This window comes from Chinchilla lanigera, unplaced genomic scaffold (genome assembly GCF_000276665.1).
Source record: "Chinchilla lanigera isolate Chin_1 unplaced genomic scaffold, ChiLan1.0 scaffold00012, whole genome shotgun sequence".
Lineage (NCBI taxonomy): Eukaryota > Metazoa > Chordata > Mammalia > Rodentia > Chinchillidae > Chinchilla > Chinchilla lanigera.
This window is the reverse complement of record NW_004955413.1, coordinates 4563760-4585365: the sequence shown is the minus strand read 5'-3', so window position 1 is coordinate 4585365 and position 21606 is coordinate 4563760. Positions and strand designations below refer to the sequence as shown.

Genomic DNA, 21606 nt, shown 5'->3' with positions numbered 1-21606 from the left:
TGTCTTAGGTGTTTAGGAGTGGACTGAAGTAGGGACGAAGGTGAAGCGTGCGTTGAGGAAGCTGTTAGAGTCAGGGAGGAGGATCTCAGTGTGGAGGGGCGGTTTACCAAGATCTGCACTCTCTCGGGAAGTTAATACGAAGGCTGTGCAGCCGGAAGGGAGGATAGGGAGTCCAGAAAGGGCTGAGTCAGAGCAAGGGGCTGCGTGGACCTCGACCTTTACTTTGGGCGATATCCAGCCTCGGCTCCAGCTTGTGCTGTGGGAGTCCCTCCGGTGGCTGCAGGAGAGGCAGAGTGGGGAGACAGAGGCATGCTGGGACTAGGAGAATGTGCCAACTGCTCAGGGTAGCGGGGTGGGGCTGGGAGCAGTGCGTGGCTTGGTCCAGGTCCTCACGCTGCAGGCTGTCAAGGCGAAGGCCCAGGGAGGCTCGCAGAGTTCAGTGCAGGACCTGTAGAATTGGAGATGTCTACCAGGCGAGTGGAGAAGAATGGGAAGTGGCTCCTGTCAGCCAAGGTTTCTTTGGGTGGATGAAAGCATTCTGCAATTAGTAGAATATCCTGAATATGCTAAGAACCACTGAACTTTACACTTTGAAGGCTGGGTTTTATGGTGAATTATGTCTCAAAGATGAGAAAAGAACTAGGAGGATGCCAGTCATGGTGGTGCATCCCTGGACTCCCAGCACTCGGGAGGCTGAGGCAGGAGGATCACCATGAGTTTGAGGCCAGCCTGGGCTACATAGTGAGTTCAAGGCTAGCCTGAACTACACAGTGAGGCCCTGTCTCAAAAACAAAATTCAAAAAAAATTCTGTGAACTCTGGTGACATTAAAAAGTGTGGTATTAGATATTATATTCTAATGAAATATGCCAGTATTTGAAAGATCTAACTCCATGAACCAGTATTTTCCAGATGATCAATGTCTGATGTTCCAGCATCATCTACGGGTTAAAGACCCATTCAGAACACAAAAGAAACCAGTGAATTTCACTGTAGCAGAGCATGAAAAGTTCCTTGATGTGGTTTGAGATCTCACATTGCAACTAAGAAATTACTCTGAGAAATTACTAATTGTTGGGTTTTGGCCAATATCCACAATTATCTAAGAATATCCACAACTGTCTAAAATGCTCTTTCCAAATACATGTATCTGTGTAAGACCAGATCCTCTTCATATATTTTAAATACCAGTTCAATTATTTAAATGGATGACCAAAAATTGCATTCTTTGCTTAGTTTTAATAACAAGAAATATAAAAATGACAGTACTATCAAATTTATTTAATATAAGAATCAACTGGTTGAAATGACACCTGCTCAAGTGACACTTGGGATAACCAGTGCATAAACAATCGTGCTGCCAAGTGCTACTCAGAGTAAACTGAAGTGGTAAACCAAACCTGCATATTACAATAGATTAGCCTGGCGTGGTGGCACACACCTGTAAACCCAGCACTTGGGAGACAGAGGCAAGCAGATTGCTGCGAGTTCAAGTCCAGCCTGGGCTACAAAGTGAGTTCAAGACCATTCTGAACTGCACAGTGAAACCCTGTCTCAGGGGGAAAAAAAATGAAACACAGAAGCAGCTTCAAGAATCCATTTTCTCTTAAGCCAGACAAAAGACCATAAATTTGCAACACTGCAAAACAATGCCATTCTTCTCATTTAGCAGTTTTACTTCTTTGTTGTGGAATATATAGTCACTGTCATTTAAAATTTATTTATATTAACATGTAATATAATGAACTGATAATTGCAGTTTTTAATTTTCTAATACAGTAGGTATAGATACAGTAGGTATAGAAAAGTTGTTTTAGGCTCCTCATATTTTATAGCAGCAAAAATTGGTCCAGAGACTGACAAGTTTAAAAGGCACTGTTGTCTGCGCAGTGTCCCCAGCCCTTGCTGTGGCATCTGTTGCAGCAGCCTCCTCTTCCATAGAACTGGAGTCCACATCTCCCTCGCGCCACCCCCTCCCTCACATCGCCAGAACATGGAACATGGCCTGTGCTCCTCCACCAGGCTCGCATGAACCTCTGCCTGCTCAAAAGGAGCCGTGCTGTCTTCTTTGACCCAGAAACAGCTGCACACAATGAAAGAGAACAAAAAGTTTACCAGACTTTAGTGAACACTGCCCGTTTGTTTCTTTCCAATGAAACCTCTCAACTTTAGCATGAATAAGTAACTTCACACTGTTGTATGGGGAATGAGGAGTTACCACCAGAAGTGCCAGGTGAGACAGATGCTGGTCTAGACCTACACAGCATGTGGGACCCTGCGAAGAGTGAACCTCAGGCGTGACAGATGCCCCAGAGAATGCCTTATATGTGGCCCAGCAGCCAGCGCAGAGCGGGGCATCCCTAGTGTCTGCTTATGGCTCTTGGGAAGCTGCCATTCTAACAGGAGCAAACCTTAGCCATCGTCCTCAAGTGTCTTCCCATGCTAAGTGTGGGCAGGCCCTCCCCTGCCGTGATCAGGAAGAGGGAGGGCTACGGGCCTGCACACAAGTGCTTCAGAACCTCTGTACCAGCTTTCCAAAGCCCATCAGCATGACCAGAGGGAAGATGCTGTCCCCAGTCAGAGGCTGAGAGCTTTGCTCTCAGGCCCATGTGACACCTGTGGCCTACAGTAGGCTCCCCGCAGGCAGGGCTTCTTGGCTCTGGCCACACCCAGAAGCACTTGAGGGGCTTCCTGAGAGTACAAGTCCTTTTCCACCCTGACCACAGAATCAAACTCTGGAGGGCAGGTGTGTGAGTGGGAGACTCTTGGACAGCATCTTCTGTGACTCTTCAGGGGACTAAAGCCACTGTACTAGGGACTTGTGCCCACAGAAAGCCATTAGGACCTGAGAACAGCTTCAGGACACCACCCTTCTGGAACCCAGCATGTCCCTGAATGATGGAGACTACTATGCAATAGCCCCAAGCAGGTCTTATATTAACCAATTGGCTTTTCATGTTAACTTGTCTGTCCAGGGTCTAGGCTCCTTGTCTGGAGATGGGCAGTGGACTCATAATAATTAAACTTCTGTGAGACACTGACCCCTACTAAGGCCTACAATGGTGGATGAAGCCATGAAGCCTAAAAGGATAAAACAAGACCACAGCCAAGGATACCTGGATCCAACCTCAACTAGATAAAGACTGTAGCCTCAGGCATCTCACTCCTGGTTGGATTAATTTAGTACCTTACTTGGAGAAGTCTTGGAGTGGTTCCACCCTTCTTGATTATTCCCCTCCCTTCTTCAGATATCTAAATTAAAATAGGCCACCCAGACAAGATCTTGGTCTTAGCCCTGAGAGAATCTTGAATTCTGGGAAAGGGCTTTGATCCTCCTGGAGCCCTGAAATCATTCCATTCACCTTTTATTTAGCCTTCACAGTGCACTCATTTGGGAGACTGCACACCTGATCAGCCCAAAATAACTAAGGCATATTATTAACCAGAAACCTGAAGGAGTGGACAGGCAGCTGGCCTGCTGTGAGCCTGCTGAGCTGGGTGGCCGCCAAGAGCAAGGTTAGGTGTTTGCATACTCATGGTCACCCTGCACGGCTTGGCAGCGTCCCGCCCCGCAGCTCTGCCCTCCTGGCCTGCTGTCTGCTGTTCCTGTCCTCCTGAGCCCTCTGTCTTATGGTTGTGGGTTTGCAGTGTGCAGGTGTTCTTCACCTCCACTCCAGGATACACTCGAGGCCAGGGGACAGCAAACAGGGCCCTGTGTGGTGACCAGAGTCAGTGTCCTCAAGCTGTGCCTTGGGTTTTTAGGGAAAGGAAGCACCCAAGCCTGGGCCTGGTCTTTTTTTACTTCTGTAAAATGAAAGTCCTGGTTTCTGAAGCCTGCGGTAAGTTAGAAATAGGAAAGAGGAACTATTCTTGGCATGCTCATTGCAAACCCAAGAAGTGACTATTGATACCAGAATAGCAAGAAGTAGATGGAGACGCTGGTAAGAAATGGGCACAGGAACTCTGAGATCAGGACAGTGCTGGCCACACAGGGTCTGCACAGTGTCCTCGGAAGTCACAAAGCCACCGTGACTCTGATCTAGGTACCAGTGACCCAGGGCACCAGGACAATACTAAGCTACGTTCAACTCAAGGAGGAGAGTTAATAGGTTATGTTTCTTTATTTTCAAGCACTGCACGTGGTTAAAGGGTTTAGTGCTTGGGGTAAACTGTTAGCTATGCAGAACTTACTGAATAGTACGCTAGACAATTAGGATCTGCCCTATTACTTCATTTCTATTCATTCGGAAGAAAATAAGCAAAAAATGTAAGGCATTGGGCCTTCTGCTCTATACTTTCTAGTACCAGGTGCTTAGCATTGTTTGCTACTCTCCCTGCCAAATATCTGCTCGTGTGAAGTACAGGAGACTTGCTCCTGCTTCTTGGATTGATCACCTGATTTGCAAGGGTCATAGATGTCTCCCTGTCTCTTGAGCTACTACTGTTATGTCATCTCAGCCAACTAGAAGAGAAAATTATCACCCCTGCCATCTAGGAGGTATTTCCTAAACATCTGTGCAATGAATCAGCCAGTAATCCTCAGGATGTTTATAAAATAAATTTTGGTATGTCATAAATAAAAATATGGAGATAATAGTCAACCACTTTCTGTCATAAAAAATACACAGATCTATTTTTTAAGTTAGCAGGACATGGTGGCTCATGCCTGCAATTTCAGCACTGAGGAGGGATGATCACAGGTTTAAGTCCCACGTGGAGAATTTAGCAAGACCCTGTCTGAAAATAAAAAGGGCTGAGGGTATAACTCAGTGGTAGAGTGCTTGGCAAGCATATACAAGGCCCTGAGTTGATCTCCAGCACTACAAAAAAAAAAGTTTCTAACATGTAAAAAAGCTAAATGAGCTGGGCGCCCCAGCACACACTTGTAATCCCAGCACTCCAGGGGAGGCTGGGGCAGAAAGATCACTGTGAATTGAATGCCACCCTGGGCTACATAGTGAGTTCAAGGCAGCCTGAACCATACAGCGAGACCCTGTATTTAAAAAAAAGGATTTTAAATGTTTTTACCATAAAGAAATAATGTTTAAGGAATATGCTTGTTTACCCTGATTTAAACTTCCTCACACAGGGCTGGGGATTTAGCTCAGCGGCAAAGTGCCTGCCTGGCAAGCGCAAGTGAGTTCGATTCCTGGTACCGGAAGAAAAAAATAAATAAAAATAAACTTCCTCACACAATCCATGTCTCAAAACATTAAATGGCACCTCCTGATTACGTACAATCTTTATGGGGGGTTTTGTTTATGTTCTTTGTTTTTGCAATACCAGGGACTGAACTGAACAGGCCTCAAGTATGCTAGGCAAGTGCTCTCCCACTGAGCTACATCCCCAGCCCTTTTTATTTTAAGGCAGGGTTTTGCTGAATTGCTCTGGCTGACTTCAAATTTATGAACCTCCTGCCTCAGCCTCCCACTTATCTGAGATTGCAGACATGGATCACCATACCTGGCTTAATTTTTATGTTTTTATATATCAGTTAAAAAACTAAATTTAAATACAAAATAACAGTAGTACATACAGTACTATGTAACAGTATTTCTGTAGCTGCAACAGCAGTTGAAGTTGCCAATAGAGTTTTCCCCGCTGCTGTTGTGGTGAGCTCAAGTGTTATAAGGAGCCACTTAAAAGCACCATGTGATGCTCACTGATCACCTCTCAGGAGCCTTCCTCTCTCCAGTAAATTGCTTATTGTAGGAAAAAGTGGCCTCTCTGGAGGTCAACCTGGGCAACACAGCAAAAGCCTACTTGGGGGGTGGCCCTCAATGTTAGAGTATTTGCCTAGCATAATTTAATCCCCAACAGCACAAAAAACAAGACAAAGTGACCCCTCAAGGCAGGTATCTCTCACCGTATGTAGTACATTTAGCATAGAAAAGGAGTTAAATTTGGAGGGGGGTGGGGACCAAGGTCTCACTATATGGTTCAGGATGGCCTAGACTCACTATGTAGCCCAGGCTGGCCTCAAACTCGCAGTGATCCCTCTGCCTCAGCCTCCAGAGTGCTGGGATTACAGGCATGTGCCACCACACCCAGCTGAATTAATTGACTTTTGGTACTATCGGTAAACCTTAGTCAACAGTAGGCTACTAGTAGTTCAGTTTTGGGGAGTCAAAGGTTATATGCAGGGGATGTGGATCAGCAATAGACTTAACTCCCATATGCCAGCCCCTGGGTGCTATTTCTCATATTGGAAAAACAAAAAATTTATATACTTTTTTTTTTTTTTGGAGACAGGATCTTGCTATGTAGTGCAAGCTGGCCTTAAACTGGGCTTCTGTAGCCTGGCCTCAGACTCAACGCTGATCCTCCTACCTCAGCCTCACGTGCTGGGATTACAGAGATGCATCACCATGCCAGGTTTATATGCAGAATTTTTGACTGTGGTCAAAGATTGGTGCTCCTAACCCTGTGTGGTTCAAGTGCAAGAAGCTATAAATTTGATACAGAACCCAACCCATTATGGGAACAGCAATCAAAGGTCACTGTAAATCCTGATACCAACCAGATCAAGTGATTGGTACATTGCTATTTGAAAACACTAGGAGATACTTAAGTACACAGTCTGACCATAAATTTTTTTAAAAAAGTATAGGCTGGGCGTGGTGGTGCAAGCTTGTAATTGCAGCACTCAGGAGGCTGAGGTGGGAGGATCATTGTGAGTTCAAGGCCAGCCTGGGCTACATAAGTGAGTTCAAGGCCAGCCTAAACTACATAGTGAGACCCTGTCTCAAAAAGAAAAAAAAAAAAGTATACATGAAAAAGACTAGAAGGTTATCAGCCAACATATAACATGATTATTCACTTATCCTTATAGCTAATAACTGAGCATTTACTTTGTGCATGACACTGTTCTTTTCAAAGTTAACTAAACTCAAACTACACTGGCAACATAAAGTAACTGCAATTTATAGTTTAAAACCATGAGTTCCAGCAGCTGCTGTAGCGAGTAGAGCTCAGCAGTACAGCATTTGTCTAGAGTCAGTGAGGCCCCAGGTAACTGTAAACCACGACCAACTCAGGAACATCAGTTATGCAGTGACAGTGACAGGTGAGGTGTCCTTCCAAAATCAGTAGGGAGATCCTGACTCCTCACACGGGCAGCAGGAATGTTGAGAAGCACTTCCGCCAGGCTTCTGCACCAGATGCAGAATGTGAGTTGCAACATAGCTGTGGAACTTAGGAGCCCCAGAGTAGGGGCAGCTTTTCTGACAGCGAGCAGCCTTGGCCTTGTGAAACCAGTACGTGGCCAGCAGCAGGTGCCCTGTCATTTGCACGTGGCTTTCAGACAACACTCTGAATCTCAGCTTTGGAAGACATTTTTCCAGTCTCTGAATGAATGGTTTTATGACTTTTTGCTGCCGAGACTGGTTTCCTGTAACTGCCGTGCGCACACTGTGCATCCCAGTGTGAGCTCGTCTTTACCTTCCGGACAGTCCGGTGACACTGTGCCAACAGGACAGATGTGAGTTCACGTGGTGTTTCCCAGGCGATTGTGACAGGCATGCACCAGCACACTTGCCTCATCCTCAATTGTTTGTGTCATTGTTTTTGGCTTTTTTTCATTAAAGGAAGAAAAGATTCTTAATAATTGATAGGCAGTGCTGGGATCCAATTTTGTATCTCAGTTTTAAAAAAAGCATCTTCAGTTCTAAATGTGCTGTTGTGCTGTGTTGCACCACCTTTTGTTTGCAGATAGCCCCAGTTCTAAATGTCTGTTTACAAAACAGCTTTTGAGAGCGTACTGTTTGTGGGGTGCTGTTCTACTTTCCCTGATAATATCCATAAGCTATGTGACTATTTTTTTTTCTCTCTGGGGGCTGAGCTTTCAGGCCAGATAAAACTGCAGAACAAAGCTGCAGTGGCACCACTGGCCTTCGTCTCTCTCCCTGTACAGGTTACCCCTTGGCTCTGTTTTACCGGCATTACCTTTTCTACAAGGACAGCTACCTCATCCATCTGTTCCATGCGTTCACCGGTCTCTCCATCGCTTACTTTAACTTTGGTGAGTAAACTGAGTGAGCCCTGGGGAAAAACAAACTTGACTCAAGTTTCCTGGAGAGACTTCAGTAGTGAAGAGAGGGTTGTATGGGCAGGAACACCTCGGCTTTCCCTTTTAGTACATTCCACTGTCAGAAAAAGCATTTTGAAAAATAAACAAAAATGATGTATACATGTATCAGAACAGCACTTGACACCTCCATAAATATGTACTGTGTGTGTGTGTACACGTGTGTACATGTGTATGTTACAGGGATCAAACCTAGGGCCTTCTCCTGAGCTGCACCCCCGGCTCTTTTTATTTATTTTCACACAGGGTCTCGCTAAGTTGCCCAACCTGGGCTCAAATTTTGCCTCTTCCTGCCTCAGCCTCCCACTGTGCCTGGGTTACAGGCATGTGCCAGCATGCCTAACTAATAAGAACAGTTTTTCATTTAATGTATCAGCTAAAAAAGTAAATGTAGGGCTGGGGGATGTGGCTCAGTGGTAAAACAGTTACCAGGCATGCACGCAGCCTGGGTTCCATCTCCAGCACTAGAAAAGTAAGTGAACTCCCACCCAGCCTGGACTATACAGCAAGGCCCTGTGTCAAAAAAATAGTGATGATAAATAAATAAAGCCACTTTGAGGATCATTATCACCAAAGGAGTGGCACTTCTCTGCTTGGGCTGTCGCTGAATGACAATTCCAAGGAATCCTCACTTAGAGTCCACCTCAGTGCAAACCAAGTAACACCTTGATAGTCCCCGTGTTTCTACAATTCACTTGCATCCCTTCCTCCAAAGTCTGGGATTTCTGGGAGGAATGTTCCTTTCGGGCTGACCTTCACCTCACACTGGAGCCCAGGCTGGCCTGGAACACAGGGTGATCCTCATGCCTCAGCCTTTCAGCATGCTGGGACCAAGGCATGCTCAGCACATGTGGCTGAAAGGTTTTCTCTCTGTGCCCTCTCTGTTGCCGGAAGCCTCAGGGCAGTGGGGATGTAGCAGACCAGGCTCAGCTGTGCTCTCTCCCCTGCCTCCAGGGTGCCAGTTCTACCACTCCCTGCTCTGTATTGTGCTTCAGTTCCTCATCCTCCGACTGATGGGCCGCACCGTCACTGCCGTCCTCACCACCTTTTGCTTGCAGATGGTAAATAAATGTCTCCCCCCCGAAGACTCAGGTCACAGCTGGCAGCAGTTTAGGGGGCAGGGGACTGTGGTGCAGAAGCAGTGAACTAGGACACCTGACTTCTAACCCTCCTCCCAGCACTTTGTAGCCTGCCCTCTGGCAGGTCACTTAGCACAGGCCCGATGCTTCATCTGCAGAGCACAATAGGAACTTGCTGCTCGCCTCAGGAAGGACATGCGAGGCACCCTTTCTGCCTTAAAGGCAAGGCAAAAGCCAGGTGTGGTGGCACGTGCCTGTGATCCCAGCACTCAGGAGGCTGAGGCAGGAGGATCACTGCAAGTTCTTGGCCAAACTGGGCTACATAACGAGACCCCGGAGAGAGGGTGTTTAGCCCCTCATCTCAGATTAGCCTCATGTTGCAGAGAAACCTTGAGCCAGTCTCTTCCCATTATAGGCTTATTGTCCCCATTTGTAGCAACTTCTTAAAGCTTTTCATGAGGAGAAACAAAAAAATGAGACTATTAGGGATTTCAGAGCAAGGAAAAATCAAGACCTCGTAGTGATGGTGTACTAATTCCCCCCAGGCCTATCTTCTTGCTGGATATTATTACACTGCCACAGGCAACTACGATATCAAGTGGACGATGCCACACTGTGTCCTGACGTTGAAGCTGATCGGTAGGTGGTAGGCCCGCCCAAAGGCCACACACCTCCTGGTGTCCCCAGCACACAGCTGCCTGCACGCAGGCGCAGGCCAAGTCCTGTGTCCTCTCCCTCTGCTCTACCCACCCCTTCTCTCTCTGTCAGGTTTGGCTGTTGACTACTTTGATGGAGGCAAAGAGGAGGTAAGTACCCTTTCCACTGCAGAGAGACTCACAGCCTAATCTGAGGGAGGAGGAAGGCTGTTGTTCCCAAGGTAGACCCGGATTTCAGAGCCAGAGCCTGTGCCTCAGCTCCCAGCTTGTGATCCCCACGTCAGAGTGCACTGGGCAAGGACCCACAAATCTCACTCGCCCGGGACCCAGCTCTTGCACAGAGACCAGAGCCATGAGAGACTATGAAAGCAGCAACAACCAGCTGTTGCTAAACCACCTACCCCTACTCCTTTCCACACTGAGCAGCCTTTTTCCATCCATCTCAAGACAGATGGCGCCAGCAGGGGGCGCTGTGTGAAGCGCCTGGCCTTGCTCCCGGGCGGATATGCCAGGGTGTTCTGAACCTTCCACTCTGTCTTGGCACAGAGCTCCTTGACCGCTGAGCAGCAGAAGTATGCCTTCCGTGGCGTCCCTTCCCTGCTGGAAGTTGCTGGTTTCTCCTACTTCTACGGGGCATTCTTGGTAGGTCCCCAGTTCTCCATGAACCACTACATGAAGCTGGTGCAGGGGAAGCTGACGGACACACCAGGGAAGATGCCAAACAGGTAACCGTGCTCTCTGGGCACGACCCCAGGCACAGTCTCTTCTGAAGCGGCTTCCTCAGCCTGGCCCTACATGAAGACCGTGACTCTCAGACCCCAGGCTGTGCTCCTAGTGGCTTTTTCAGCCCAAATTACAAACATTAAGACTTTTGTTTTGTCTTTTAAGACAAAGTGTTCCTATGTACCTCATGTTGGCCTTGAACTTACTATCTTCCTGCCTCATCTGGATTACTACCATGTGCCATGGTGCACATGATAAAAACATTCATTTTTATGCCATGGGATTTTACCCAAAGTAGTCATGTCCATGACTTGAAAGCCTGTTTTCTCATTTTTTTTTTCTTTTTTAAGCTAAGTGTGGTAGTACATGCCTATAACCTCAACTACTTGAGAGGCTGAGGCAGAAGGATCTCCAGTTCAAGCCCAGCCTAGGCAATTTAACAAGGCCCTTAAGTAAAAAGAGCTGGGGATGTAGCTCAGTGCTCCATAGGTTCGGTCCCCACTGCTGGGGGCGTGGAAAGGATTTTTTTTTTTTTTTTTTTTTGTCTCTTTGAGTCGGTCTTGCTATGCAGTCCAGGCTGGCCTTGAGCTCACTCTGTAGTCCAGGCTGACCTCCAACTCACAACGATCCCCCTGTCTCAGCCTCCAGCGTGTTAGGATTATAGGCACAGATGTGCCACCACCCCTGGCTGGAAAAAAGGATTTTTTAAGTATATAAAAACGTATATAAAAAAGGAAAAAATGTATATGAATATATATTGGTAGAAAATTGAAAAGTGACCAGAAGAACTCCTTTGTTGAGAACTTGCCAGCCTGAGTCTCAGCATCAACTCAGGAAGAAGTGATGGCTGCTATTGCTGTCCGCCCTGCCTGCCCTTCCTGTAGGCACAGCTGTCAGGCACCATTCGCACAGCGCCACACAGCTGTCTCCAAAATGGTGTTCACTCTGGGCAGCAGAGCTTTTCCTGCAGCCGCAGCTAGACCCGGCTGTGACTGAGGGGCGGAAGTGCAGCCGGCCCCTTCCCATGACACCACTCCTTCCTTTGCAGCACCATACCTGCTCTCAAGCGCCTGAGCCTGGGCCTTATCTACCTGGTGGGTCACACGCTGCTCAGCCCGCACATCACAGAGGACTACCTGCTCTCTGAGGACTACGAAGTGAGTGGCTCGTGCTGGGCCGACACAGTGCAGGGCGGGTGCCTCTTGGACAGCAGGACCCCATAGGTAGCAGAGGTGGTGGCGATGCCATCTGTGAGAGCTGGGGTCAGTGCCAGCTGGGCCACAATACATCTGCCATCCCACACTGAGCAGCCAGAGCCACACTTAGCTTGCTTCATTACACACAGCAGCTCCGTGGTCACAGCAGGCTGACTCCAGCCTGTTTCCTGCTCGGCTAGCAGATTTGGGGGCCTCTGGGAAACCCAAAGGGGACCAGCTGGCTTTAGCTCAGTGCAGCAGTTCCCTCCCCATTCCAGGTAGGTTACCACAGACTGCAGACCTTTAAGGTCCCTAGCACTTAACTTCCAGGAAAGCAGATGACACAAGTAAAGGACAGAGCTGCATCTGGGAGTGGGTGGGTGGGTGTTTCTGGGGCTCCCTGCCCATCCCACCCAGCCTGTGAGAAAGGCAGTGAGGCCAGAGGGGCAAATACACAAGGCTGCACCTTGACGAGCATAGCCAAGTCTGAAGGGGACAAGTGCTTGGCAAACCTGTGTGCTGGGCCTCACACACACCTTCTCTTCCTTCAAGAACCGCTCTTTCTGGTTCCGCTGCATGTACATGCTGATCTGGGGCAAGTTTGTGCTGTACAAATACGTCACCTGTTGGCTGGTCACAGTAAGTAGCAACAGCGGCCCAGGCTCGTGTGCAGACGGCTGCGGGCCTGCTAGGGTGGGGAGGAGCCGGGACCCTGAGCCTTCTCTTGCCTCAGGAAGGAGTGTGCATCTTGACGGGGCTGGGCTTCAATGGCTTTGGAGAAGACGGAAAAGCCAAGTGGGATGCCTGTGCCAACATGAAGGTGTGGCTCTTTGAGACAACTCCCCAATTCAACGGCACCATCGCCTCCTTCAACATCAACACGAACGCCTGGGTGGCCCGGTCAGCACCAGGGGGTGGGGGGTGGGGGCGGCTGGCGCCAGGCTCTCACCACTGCTCCCATTGAGGGCAGGGATGTGTGTGGGTAGAATCTTCCGTCACTCACATACTACTGTCCCCACCCAGCACCGCAAAACATCCCACAGAAGTGCCTCAAACTCTTAACTGCTGAGCGGTCTTCTCACTAGTTCACACCCTCCGCTGCCCTGTGCATAAGGTCACCATTTACTTGCTGTCCCCGCTGGAGCACAAGCAGCTTGAGAATGATCACCCCTTGGCCCTGAACATTCTGTACCAGGCACTTGGTAGGCCGTTACCACCTGCACAAGCTAGTGGCTCACCTGAGGTCACCCTGCCAACTAGCTGTCTCTAAAGTGGGCGTGAGCACTGCCTCCCAAACCCCCAGGGGCCACAAGTGACAGCCAGCTGCCGTGCTACCCAGAGCCCTCAGCAGGATAGTGGGGGCAGGGAGTAGATCCCGAGGCTCATCCATCCTCTTCTCTCCAGTTACTTCTTCAAACGCCTCAAGTTCCTTGGAAATAAACAACTGTCCCATGGTCTCTCATTGCTGTTCCTGGCCCTCTGGCATGGCCTCCACTCAGGATACCTGGTCTGCTTCCAGATGGAGTTCCTCATCATTATTGTGGAAAAGCAGGTGGGCCTCAAGGGGGCGCATGACGAGGAGGAAGAGGAGGGGACAAGGCACTGATACCTGCTCTCCTTCCGTCCAGGTTGCCGCCCTCATCCAAAACAGTCCAGCCCTCAGCAGCCTCGCCAACATCACTGCCCTGCAGCCCTTGTTCTACGTGGTACAGCAGACCATCCACTGGCTCTTCATGGGCTACTCCATGACCGCCTTCTGCCTCTTCACGTGGGACAAGTGGTTTAAGGTGAGGGGAGGCCCGCAAAGCTGCCGGAGGATCCAGGGAGCTTAGGCATCCAGGACACACTGTGCCCCATACCTAGCTCACCAGCCTCTCCCACCACAGGTATATAAATCTGTCTACTTTCTCGGCCACGTCTTCTTCTTGAGCCTACTATTCACACTGCCTTACATCCGCAAAGCATTGGTGCCAAGGAAAGAGAAGTTAAAGAAGACAGAATAATCGGTTTCTCTGGTAAATATTCCACAGCTGTGCTGAAGCTAGCAGGGTACAGGCTAGAGCCACAAACTGGGAATCAAGGACAGCAGCAGAAATCTGGGGTGGATGTCCAGGTAGCCTGGCTCCTGGGTCCCATGCGGGGCACTGAGGACCGGTAACTCAAGGCCACTAGGAGGAAGCTATGGGGCAGTGACAGGGACCAAGCCCCAGGACCAGCTTGTAGTCTCACGTCTTGTCTTGCAGGTGGCCTAAAGCAGGACTGGTGCAGAAACTACTCGGCCCTTTTTCACAGCACTCCCTCATCCAGCGCACAGAAAGCCAGGGAGACGGAAGCCGTGTGCTCCCAGCTGTGCCTCTGCTGCGGCGGCCAAAGGGGAGGCTTTTGTGGGAGGAGTGGGGGGCCTCGTCCCCCTTACTCCCCCATGCACGTTGCCTTATCTCTCCCCTCCAGCCGGGACTCTGCTGTTCTTCTGCCAATTTCCTAGGACTGTCTGTGCCACCGCCCCCATGGGGGAGGAGAGGGTACGCGGCCCCACCTGCTCCACTTTTCTATCTTGGAACTGTACCAGATAAAATCACTTCTGTTTGTGGGTTTTTCACTGCTGGCATCCATTGCTTTCTTTCATACACAGTTCTTGGTGCACACATGGCTGAAATCTCAGGGTTGTCTCCTTTACAGCGTGAGAATTCCAGGGCTGCTTTCACAGCCCAGCACTAACAGAGAGTGTGAACTCTGTGACCTCATGTCTGCCCTGAAGTCTGAGAACACTTTATACCATTCGACTCTGCTAAGCTTAGAAACCCAAAACAACCTGGGTTGAGAAAAACACATTTATAGGACAAATGAAGAGCAAATGTACAGCATGGGCTTCCTGGGCTCCAGGCTCCGTGCTGAAAGGTCGGCTGGCCGCAGTCCATTCACAGCAGGGCCAGGGGGCTGATAGTCCTTTGGTTCAGAACCAGGTTCTGCTGCCATCAGATCACCCCCCACACCTCCTCAAAGGCCGTGGTAAGCTTGGCACAGGTGAGGGCAGCAGAGAGGGGGTAGTTGCTGATGGACACTGTCTTCTCCGTGTACTCCACACTGACCTGAGGAGACAACAGTCCCGTCAACCAGCTGCTCCTCAAAAGCTCAGCCTTTCCTCAGAAAAGGAAAACTGCAGCCAAGCTAGCATTTCCCTAGAGAACGTGAAGATCTGGCTTTGTCTGCTACAAGCAAGCAGTCTTCCTGGCATAAGAAGTGGAACCACCATTTGTCTTGTAGCTGCTATTCTCCCCTCTATTTCCCTGTATGGAAGGACTGTTAACTGCTAACCACTCTGGGAATTCTTACTAAGCCTTAGCTCTATGAGGGATCTCAGAGCTGAGCCCAAACCTTACCTTGCCATGCGCAAAGGCCCCCACTACAAAAACAATAGGGTCGCTACTGGGCACCAACTCTCGCACATCACTGATGACCGGGACGGAAAAAGAAGTGCCAATTTTCATACAGCCAACTGGGAAATGATCAGACACTGGGTTCTTAATTACCTGAAGAAAAAAAGAAAATCAGCTCCAAAGAATCCCCAAACTCTATCCATGCTGTGGGTTTCAGTGCCTCACCTTCAAAAGCTTCTGGGGGCCATCAGCTGCTCGGACGCTCAGTTTGTGTAAAAGCTGAACTAGGAGGAAAAAGGGTTCAGAACTAGGCAGAAGCCTCCTGAGGCAGGAGGATCACCACAAATTTGAGGGCAGCCTAGACTACATAGTAAGACCCTGTCTCAAAGTTTAAGGAAAAAAAAAAAAAAAAAAACAACTAGGTGGTGACTCCACTCTGCCCAGCTTCCTAACTAGAGAACCACCAGGTGAGGTGGGTGCCATGTGCCCACACCACACTGCTCCTACATGTGACAACCAGGGCAGCACCCAAGCTAGCAGCAGTGATGGCTTCAAGCTCCTGTTTTCTCTTCGCTAGGAACCTACTCCAAGGAGAGGACAGCAGAATTTCCATGCATGCAGAAGCACAACACAATGGAGTCTCTGCCCTAGCACCAATCACGTTCTCTCCCGAGAGAACCCACCCTCTAACACTCTCATTCCTCCTCCCCCTCTTCGCTGCTGTGGTCATCCTGAACTCTGAGGTCCTGTGCTCCTTACCCATGAGGCCGCAGAAGCGGTCAAATGTCCTGGGGATACGGGTCTGGGGGTTGACTTCAATCAGCACGTTCCTCTGCGTGTGGATATACACCTGCAGCAGGCCGGCCCGGTTCAGCGGGCTGTCCATCAGCATCAGCAAGCTCTGATAAGGCAAAGGCCGGGCCAGTGAGGGCCATAAGCAGCAGCATCCTGCCGCCTCCCCTTCCCTGAGGCTCAGGAGACCAAGTTACCTGGTGGGCTATGTCTGGTCTTACTTCCCCAGGGTCCCGCCCGTTCTTCAGCAACATAGACTTGTGCTTGTCACAGTTGAGTAGTTCATACGCCTTCCCTACCTGAAGAACGAGAACAGAAGAGATGGGAGGAGAGCAGCGTAAGCTCCTTGTTTAGCCCAGTCATTCTCAGAATGTGGCCCCGAGCCAGCAGCAGCAGCTGGAAACCTATCCGGCAGGCAAATGCTTAGGCCCCCTTCTGACTCAGTCATGGGAGGTGAGGTCCACCGTGTGGTCGCACTTACACACACCCCCAAATAACCACTCTCAGGGACGAGAGGAAGGGCACAACCTGTGGCCGCTGAGCAAGGCCACTGATAGGACAGAACTAGGCAGGAGTCAGGTGAATGAGTGAGCAAGGCTGAATGTTCCTGTTTGTCACAGAAGCACTACATAGTTACTGCAGAAAACAGACGAAATCACTGCCCTGAGTCTGCTTACAACAAACATGAACTAAACAAAGCTGTAGATCTAAGCAGGAAGTGTGACAATTCAATCAAGGAACACTTCTCTCAGAAGGAACTAAATAAAAGGGGATTCTCCCAGTTCTGAGACAAGTGTGAGAAAAGGTACAAATGAGTCAAGGAAAAACGAAAGCGCACCAGGTGTGGTGGTGTACACCTGTATTCCAGTACTTAGGAGGCTGAGTTCAAGGCCAGCCTGAACTGCACAGCGAGACACTTATCTTAAAAAGATGACAAAAGCAGCTGAGTGTGGTGGTGCATGCCTGTAATCCCAGCACTAGGGAAACAGGATCACCACCAAGTTCAAGGCCAGTCTGGACTACACAGTGAGACCCTGTCTCAAAAAAAAGAGGTCAGTAAAGTTCAAAAATACAGCATCACCAGGCATGGGATGCACTCCTGTAATCCCAGCACTGAGGAGGCAGAGGTAGGAGAATCACTGAAAGTTCCAAGCAGCCTGAGCTACACTGTAAACTCAAGGCCAGGAGTAAACTCAAGGCTAGAGTTTGGTCTTCCATAAGACCTGTCTCCAAAAAACTTTTTAAAAATAAAAATACACTGTTAAATACAAACACAAGTCATGAGGGGCCAGGGTTTTGTTCAGTGGTACAAACTGCCTAGCAAGTGTGAGGTCCTGAATTCAAGTCCCAGTACCGCACCCCCCTCAAAAAAATACAGGTCATGAGAGGCTGTTCTGTGTATCACTAGAATATGTATATATGTCTTTACATGGCTGAAAAAGTTGGAGGAAAAGGAATGTAGATTTTGAAATTAACTGGTTGAAATATCAAGAATGTCACAAAGAACACAAACTCACACAAAGAACCAAGAACTAAATCCATGAGACTTTAATAGAAAAAAAAAAAAAATAACCCACCACATCCACAGTACTGGAGATTGAATCCACAGCCTCACTGCTAAGCTACATCCCAGCCCCACTTCCCTCCTTTTGTTGTTTCTTTGCAGCAGGGTCTTGCTATGTAGCCCAGAATGGCCTCTAACTCATGTCCATCCTCCTGCCTCAGCTTCCTGAATGCCGGGATTATAGGAGTGCAAGCCCTGCCCAGCCCAGCCCTTTTTTATATTTTGAGACAGGGTCTTACTAAATTGCTCAGGCTGCCCTCAAACTTGCTATCCTCACTGGAAATGGTGGCACATACCTGTAATCCCAGCACTTGGGAAGCTGAGGCAGGAGAATCGCAATGAATTCAGGCCAGCCTGCACTACTTGGTGAGACGCTGCTCAAAACAATAACAAAAAACTTGCAATGCCCCTTCTTCAATCTCCCAAGTAGCTACAACTGTAGGCATTAACCACCACACTGAAAAAGAACCCCTTACATAGAATAACCAATTTCCACCCATTCCTAGCATATAAACAGGGTGGTTGTTCTTTTAATAAAACAGTAGAAAACGCCAAAAGTACTTTACATATAGTAATAATAGCTTATGAGTGCCAGGCATGGTGGTGCACACCTGTAATCTCAGCACTCGGAAGGCTGAGGCAGGAGGATCGCTATGAGTTCAAGACCAGCCTGAGCTACATAGTAAGTTCAAGGCCAGCCTGAACTGCATAGCAAGACTCTGTCTCAAAAAACAAAAATGTTTATGGAACTTGGTTTCATATAGTTCAATGTGTCTCTTGACTCACATGTAACCTTTTTGTGGGTTAATACGCTTAAAAACCACTAATCAATGACTATATATCAGTAATTATAAAAGGTAGTGAAAATAAGAATTTTTGAAACCTTATTCTACTCTCTGCCCTCACAAAGACATAAAGGATAAACAGTTACATACTTCAAACTTTAACATTGCCAAGAAAGAGTAAGGGGATTATTAAAGGACTGTAACAGGAGATTTATGCCAGGGAATCAATCCACTTCCACCCCTCCCAGACACTGGGCCAGATTATCATGTAATACATCTATCTACCTTTTTATAAATGCTATGAAACCAGTGATTCCCTGGTGTAACCTAATAAATGAAGAATGCATTTATTATAGAAACTCAGTTGTAAAATGAACAACTAAGTAACAATTAATGAGGCAAAGAGCTGAGTTACGGGCTTGCTGTGAAAGAACAATATATTCAACGGCTGCAAGGTATAGAACTTACTGTGTTCAAAAGACTTAAAGGAAGGCCGCTGAGACTGGAGTATAGGAATAAATGGAAGCCAGACATAGTGGTGCATGCTTTTTATCCTAATAATCTGGGAGGCTGAGGCAGGAAAACTGCAAATTTGAGCCCAACCTGGGCAATTCAGCAAGACCCTTTCTCAGAAATAAGGCTGGGAAGGACCAGTGATACAGCTCAGTGGCACAGTGCCTGCCTGGCAAGCACAAGGTCCCAAGTTCAATTCCTGATACCAAAAAAAAAGAAAGCTGAGAAGGCCTTGGGTGCAATCCCCAGTAGCACCAATAATAGTAACAATAAATGGGAAGTAATATAACAATAATAATGGGCAGACTTCTTGCCAGATAAGACTCGTAGAAGCAACAGGTGCTAGTACAAGGCAGACATAATACAGCCTGATGAAGACTTCAGCCAGCTGTGAGGTCTCTAATCTTTGAAGTTCATTAACGACAGCTTAACCTGTCAGCTTCCATAGTGTAGGGGTTATCACATTCACCTCACAAACTGACCTAAATTCTTCTGAATATGTTCTAGGAACTTTAATTTGCCCATAACTTTTTCAATTTCTTGGCGGTGGTTTTATTTTTTGTGATGCTGGAGATTAAATACAGGGCCTTCACACTGAGCAACATCCTCTTTATTTTTTGAAATATGGCCTTGCTGGGTCACTAAATTGCCAGGCTGACTTAAAACTTTGCATCCTCCTGCCTTAGCCTCCCAGAGTGGTAGAATTATAGGTGTGTCCCACCATGCCCAGCCTTTTCAACTTTTTTTTTTTTTGAGACAGGGTCAGGCTGGCCTCAAACTCAAACTGATCCTCCTGCCTCAGCCTCCTGAGCATTGGGATTACAGGCATGTGCCAAATTCATACATACCTATTAACTTATTCCAAGTGCCAGGCATATTACTTCAACAATTTTATACAAATTAACTCCTTTAATCTCTCTCAATATTATTATCCCCTAGGCTAGGGATATATAGCTCAGTGGCACAAGCGCCTGTCTGGCAAGCGCAAGGTCCTGAGTTTGATTCCTGGTATATATATATATATATAAAACATATATATTTATATTCAATATATATTTACATTTGTATTTATATTTATATTTATTATCCCCTAAAGTAACTAAGGTTTTGCCTAAGGTCACACAACTAGTAGACAGATTTGAACCCAGGCAATCTAGTGCAAGTCCATGGCTGATACAGACAAGCAGTTCACATTTGCAAATTACAGTTATATCCGACAGCAAATGTCAAAATTAACCGAGTTAATAGAACAACAGGAGGCAATTAGTAAGGGATAAACACAAGAACCTGTAATTAGGTTGGAAATACCAATTACAGAAAAAACAATGAAAAAGAATCCTTATTATTACCTGGTCATTTTTAAAACAACAGCGTGTCTAGCCTGAAATCTTAACAAAGTGTTACAGTGGCTGAGGAACAGACGGGAAGGAATCTCACCTTAGATTATTATGAAAATGTACTATTTTTAAAAGACTTTCACTATTCCCCCATGTGGCTCACAGTTAACGTGTATCCCTATTTTAAAAAATGAATTTATTTTCTCAAAAATCACGTAATAAAATAAATGTTAAGAAACAAGATTAAAGCAGGGCACTCGGGAGGCTGAGGCAGAGGGATTGCCAAGAGTTTAAAACCAGCGTCGAAAAAAAAAAAAAAAAAAAAAAAAAACCAGCGTGGGCTACATAGTGAGTTTAGGACCAGCCTAAACTACACAGCAAGACCCAGTCTCCAAAAAAGAAAATTAGAATTCTGACTTCTGAAGTTCTGGGTCTACTTATTTAACAAGTTTGGCTCTAAAGGGTAAGAGACAAAGTCATACCACATGAAGACATAGTACAAGATGTTAAGTAAGAGAGTTGCTGACTTTATTTCATCCAGAGGAAAAAAATTATACGTAAAAGTAAAAGAGACCTAAAAAAAATAATAATAATAAATAAATAAATAAATAAATAAGAAAAAGAGACCTGGTACAAAAAAATAAAAATAAAAGAGAGACAGAGGCTTATTAAATAATAATGTGATCCGGGCAGTGTTTTAAGGTGGACAGAAAAAGGGGCTACAGTGGTAATCCTTCAACGAAATGAAACCTCAAGTTCTTACCAATAAAATGCTGGACAAACTAGGCTACAGTACTGTTACCTACTTTAACATAACTATCTTTCTCGACTGGGACATGAGAAGCCATGTGGACGAAACTGCCCTGACTTTACATGATATTGTACCACGCAGCCGTGGGAAAGCAAGTAAGTGACAGCTGGAATAAGAGTCAAGAAAAGGAAAAGAACCAGTTCTGCTAACCCAGGATGTCAAACCGAGTGATAATCAACTACGTGACTCTTCCACCACCTTTCCTCCAAAAAGGTTTTTCACTTTTCCTTTCTCCACTTTGTGGCCTCCACCTCATCCCAAGAAATCCCACCCTCTCAATCTACTCGTTCCACACTTCCTGCTTCAGACTACCTTGACCGTCTCCAGACTGGCTCCTTCCAGCACCACAATGAACCGACGGCCTCCGGTCTTGCTTCCTGCTCCGAGTCGGGGCCTCTTGGGCGCGGCAGCATCCCAATTCTCATCCTCCTCCCCAAAGCTCCGCTCACGAGGTTGAAACCCACCACTGGGCGCAGCCATCTTGCCAGCAGACCGGAAGTCCTTCCAATGGGCTTAATTATATTCTCCCGCTGGTCCTATCGCACACTTCCTTCCGGCTGCCATTTTGAAAGTGGGCGCCGGGAGAAAGCTATAGCTTATAGTCTTGCGCTACCAAAGCCTGCCTGAAAGGGCAGGGTTCCACAATGGGGTGGGACTTCCGGATGCGTGATTTCTGTGCGCGGGGTTC

At 47.5% G+C, this 21606-nt stretch overlaps 2 protein-coding genes across 2 annotated transcripts in view; one reads left to right on the top strand and one right to left on the bottom strand.

Annotated features, from left to right (window-relative positions):
- The window catches only part of Lpcat3 (lysophosphatidylcholine acyltransferase 3), a 34070-nt gene extending 19732 nt beyond the window's left edge, over nt 1-14338 (top strand). The window contains exons 2-13 of the mRNA XM_005378854.2: nt 7912-8019; nt 9040-9146; nt 9710-9803; nt 9933-9970; nt 10367-10545; nt 11592-11700; nt 12292-12378; nt 12473-12639; nt 13144-13291; nt 13368-13526; nt 13626-13754; nt 13983-14338. Of these exons, the coding sequence (XP_005378911.1) occupies nt 7912-8019; nt 9040-9146; nt 9710-9803; nt 9933-9970; nt 10367-10545; nt 11592-11700; nt 12292-12378; nt 12473-12639; nt 13144-13291; nt 13368-13526; nt 13626-13742 (1313 nt within the window). The 3' untranslated portion in view covers nt 13743-13754; nt 13983-14338. The remainder of the gene's footprint in view (nt 1-7911; nt 8020-9039; nt 9147-9709; nt 9804-9932; nt 9971-10366; nt 10546-11591; nt 11701-12291; nt 12379-12472; nt 12640-13143; nt 13292-13367; nt 13527-13625; nt 13755-13982) is intronic.
- Nucleotides 14339-14556: 218 nt separating this feature from the next.
- Emg1 (EMG1 N1-specific pseudouridine methyltransferase) lies at nt 14557-21502 on the bottom strand. Its single transcript, XM_005378851.2, has 6 exons — nt 21231-21502; nt 16106-16207; nt 15876-16017; nt 15342-15400; nt 15120-15269; nt 14557-14828 (listed from the first exon to the last, which is right to left on the bottom strand). The coding sequence occupies exons 1-6, from the start codon at nt 21396-21398 to the stop codon at nt 14715-14717; spliced, it is 735 nt and encodes a 244-aa protein (XP_005378908.1). The 5' UTR covers nt 21399-21502; the 3' UTR covers nt 14557-14714.
- Between the last annotated feature and the right edge of the window lie 104 nt (nt 21503-21606).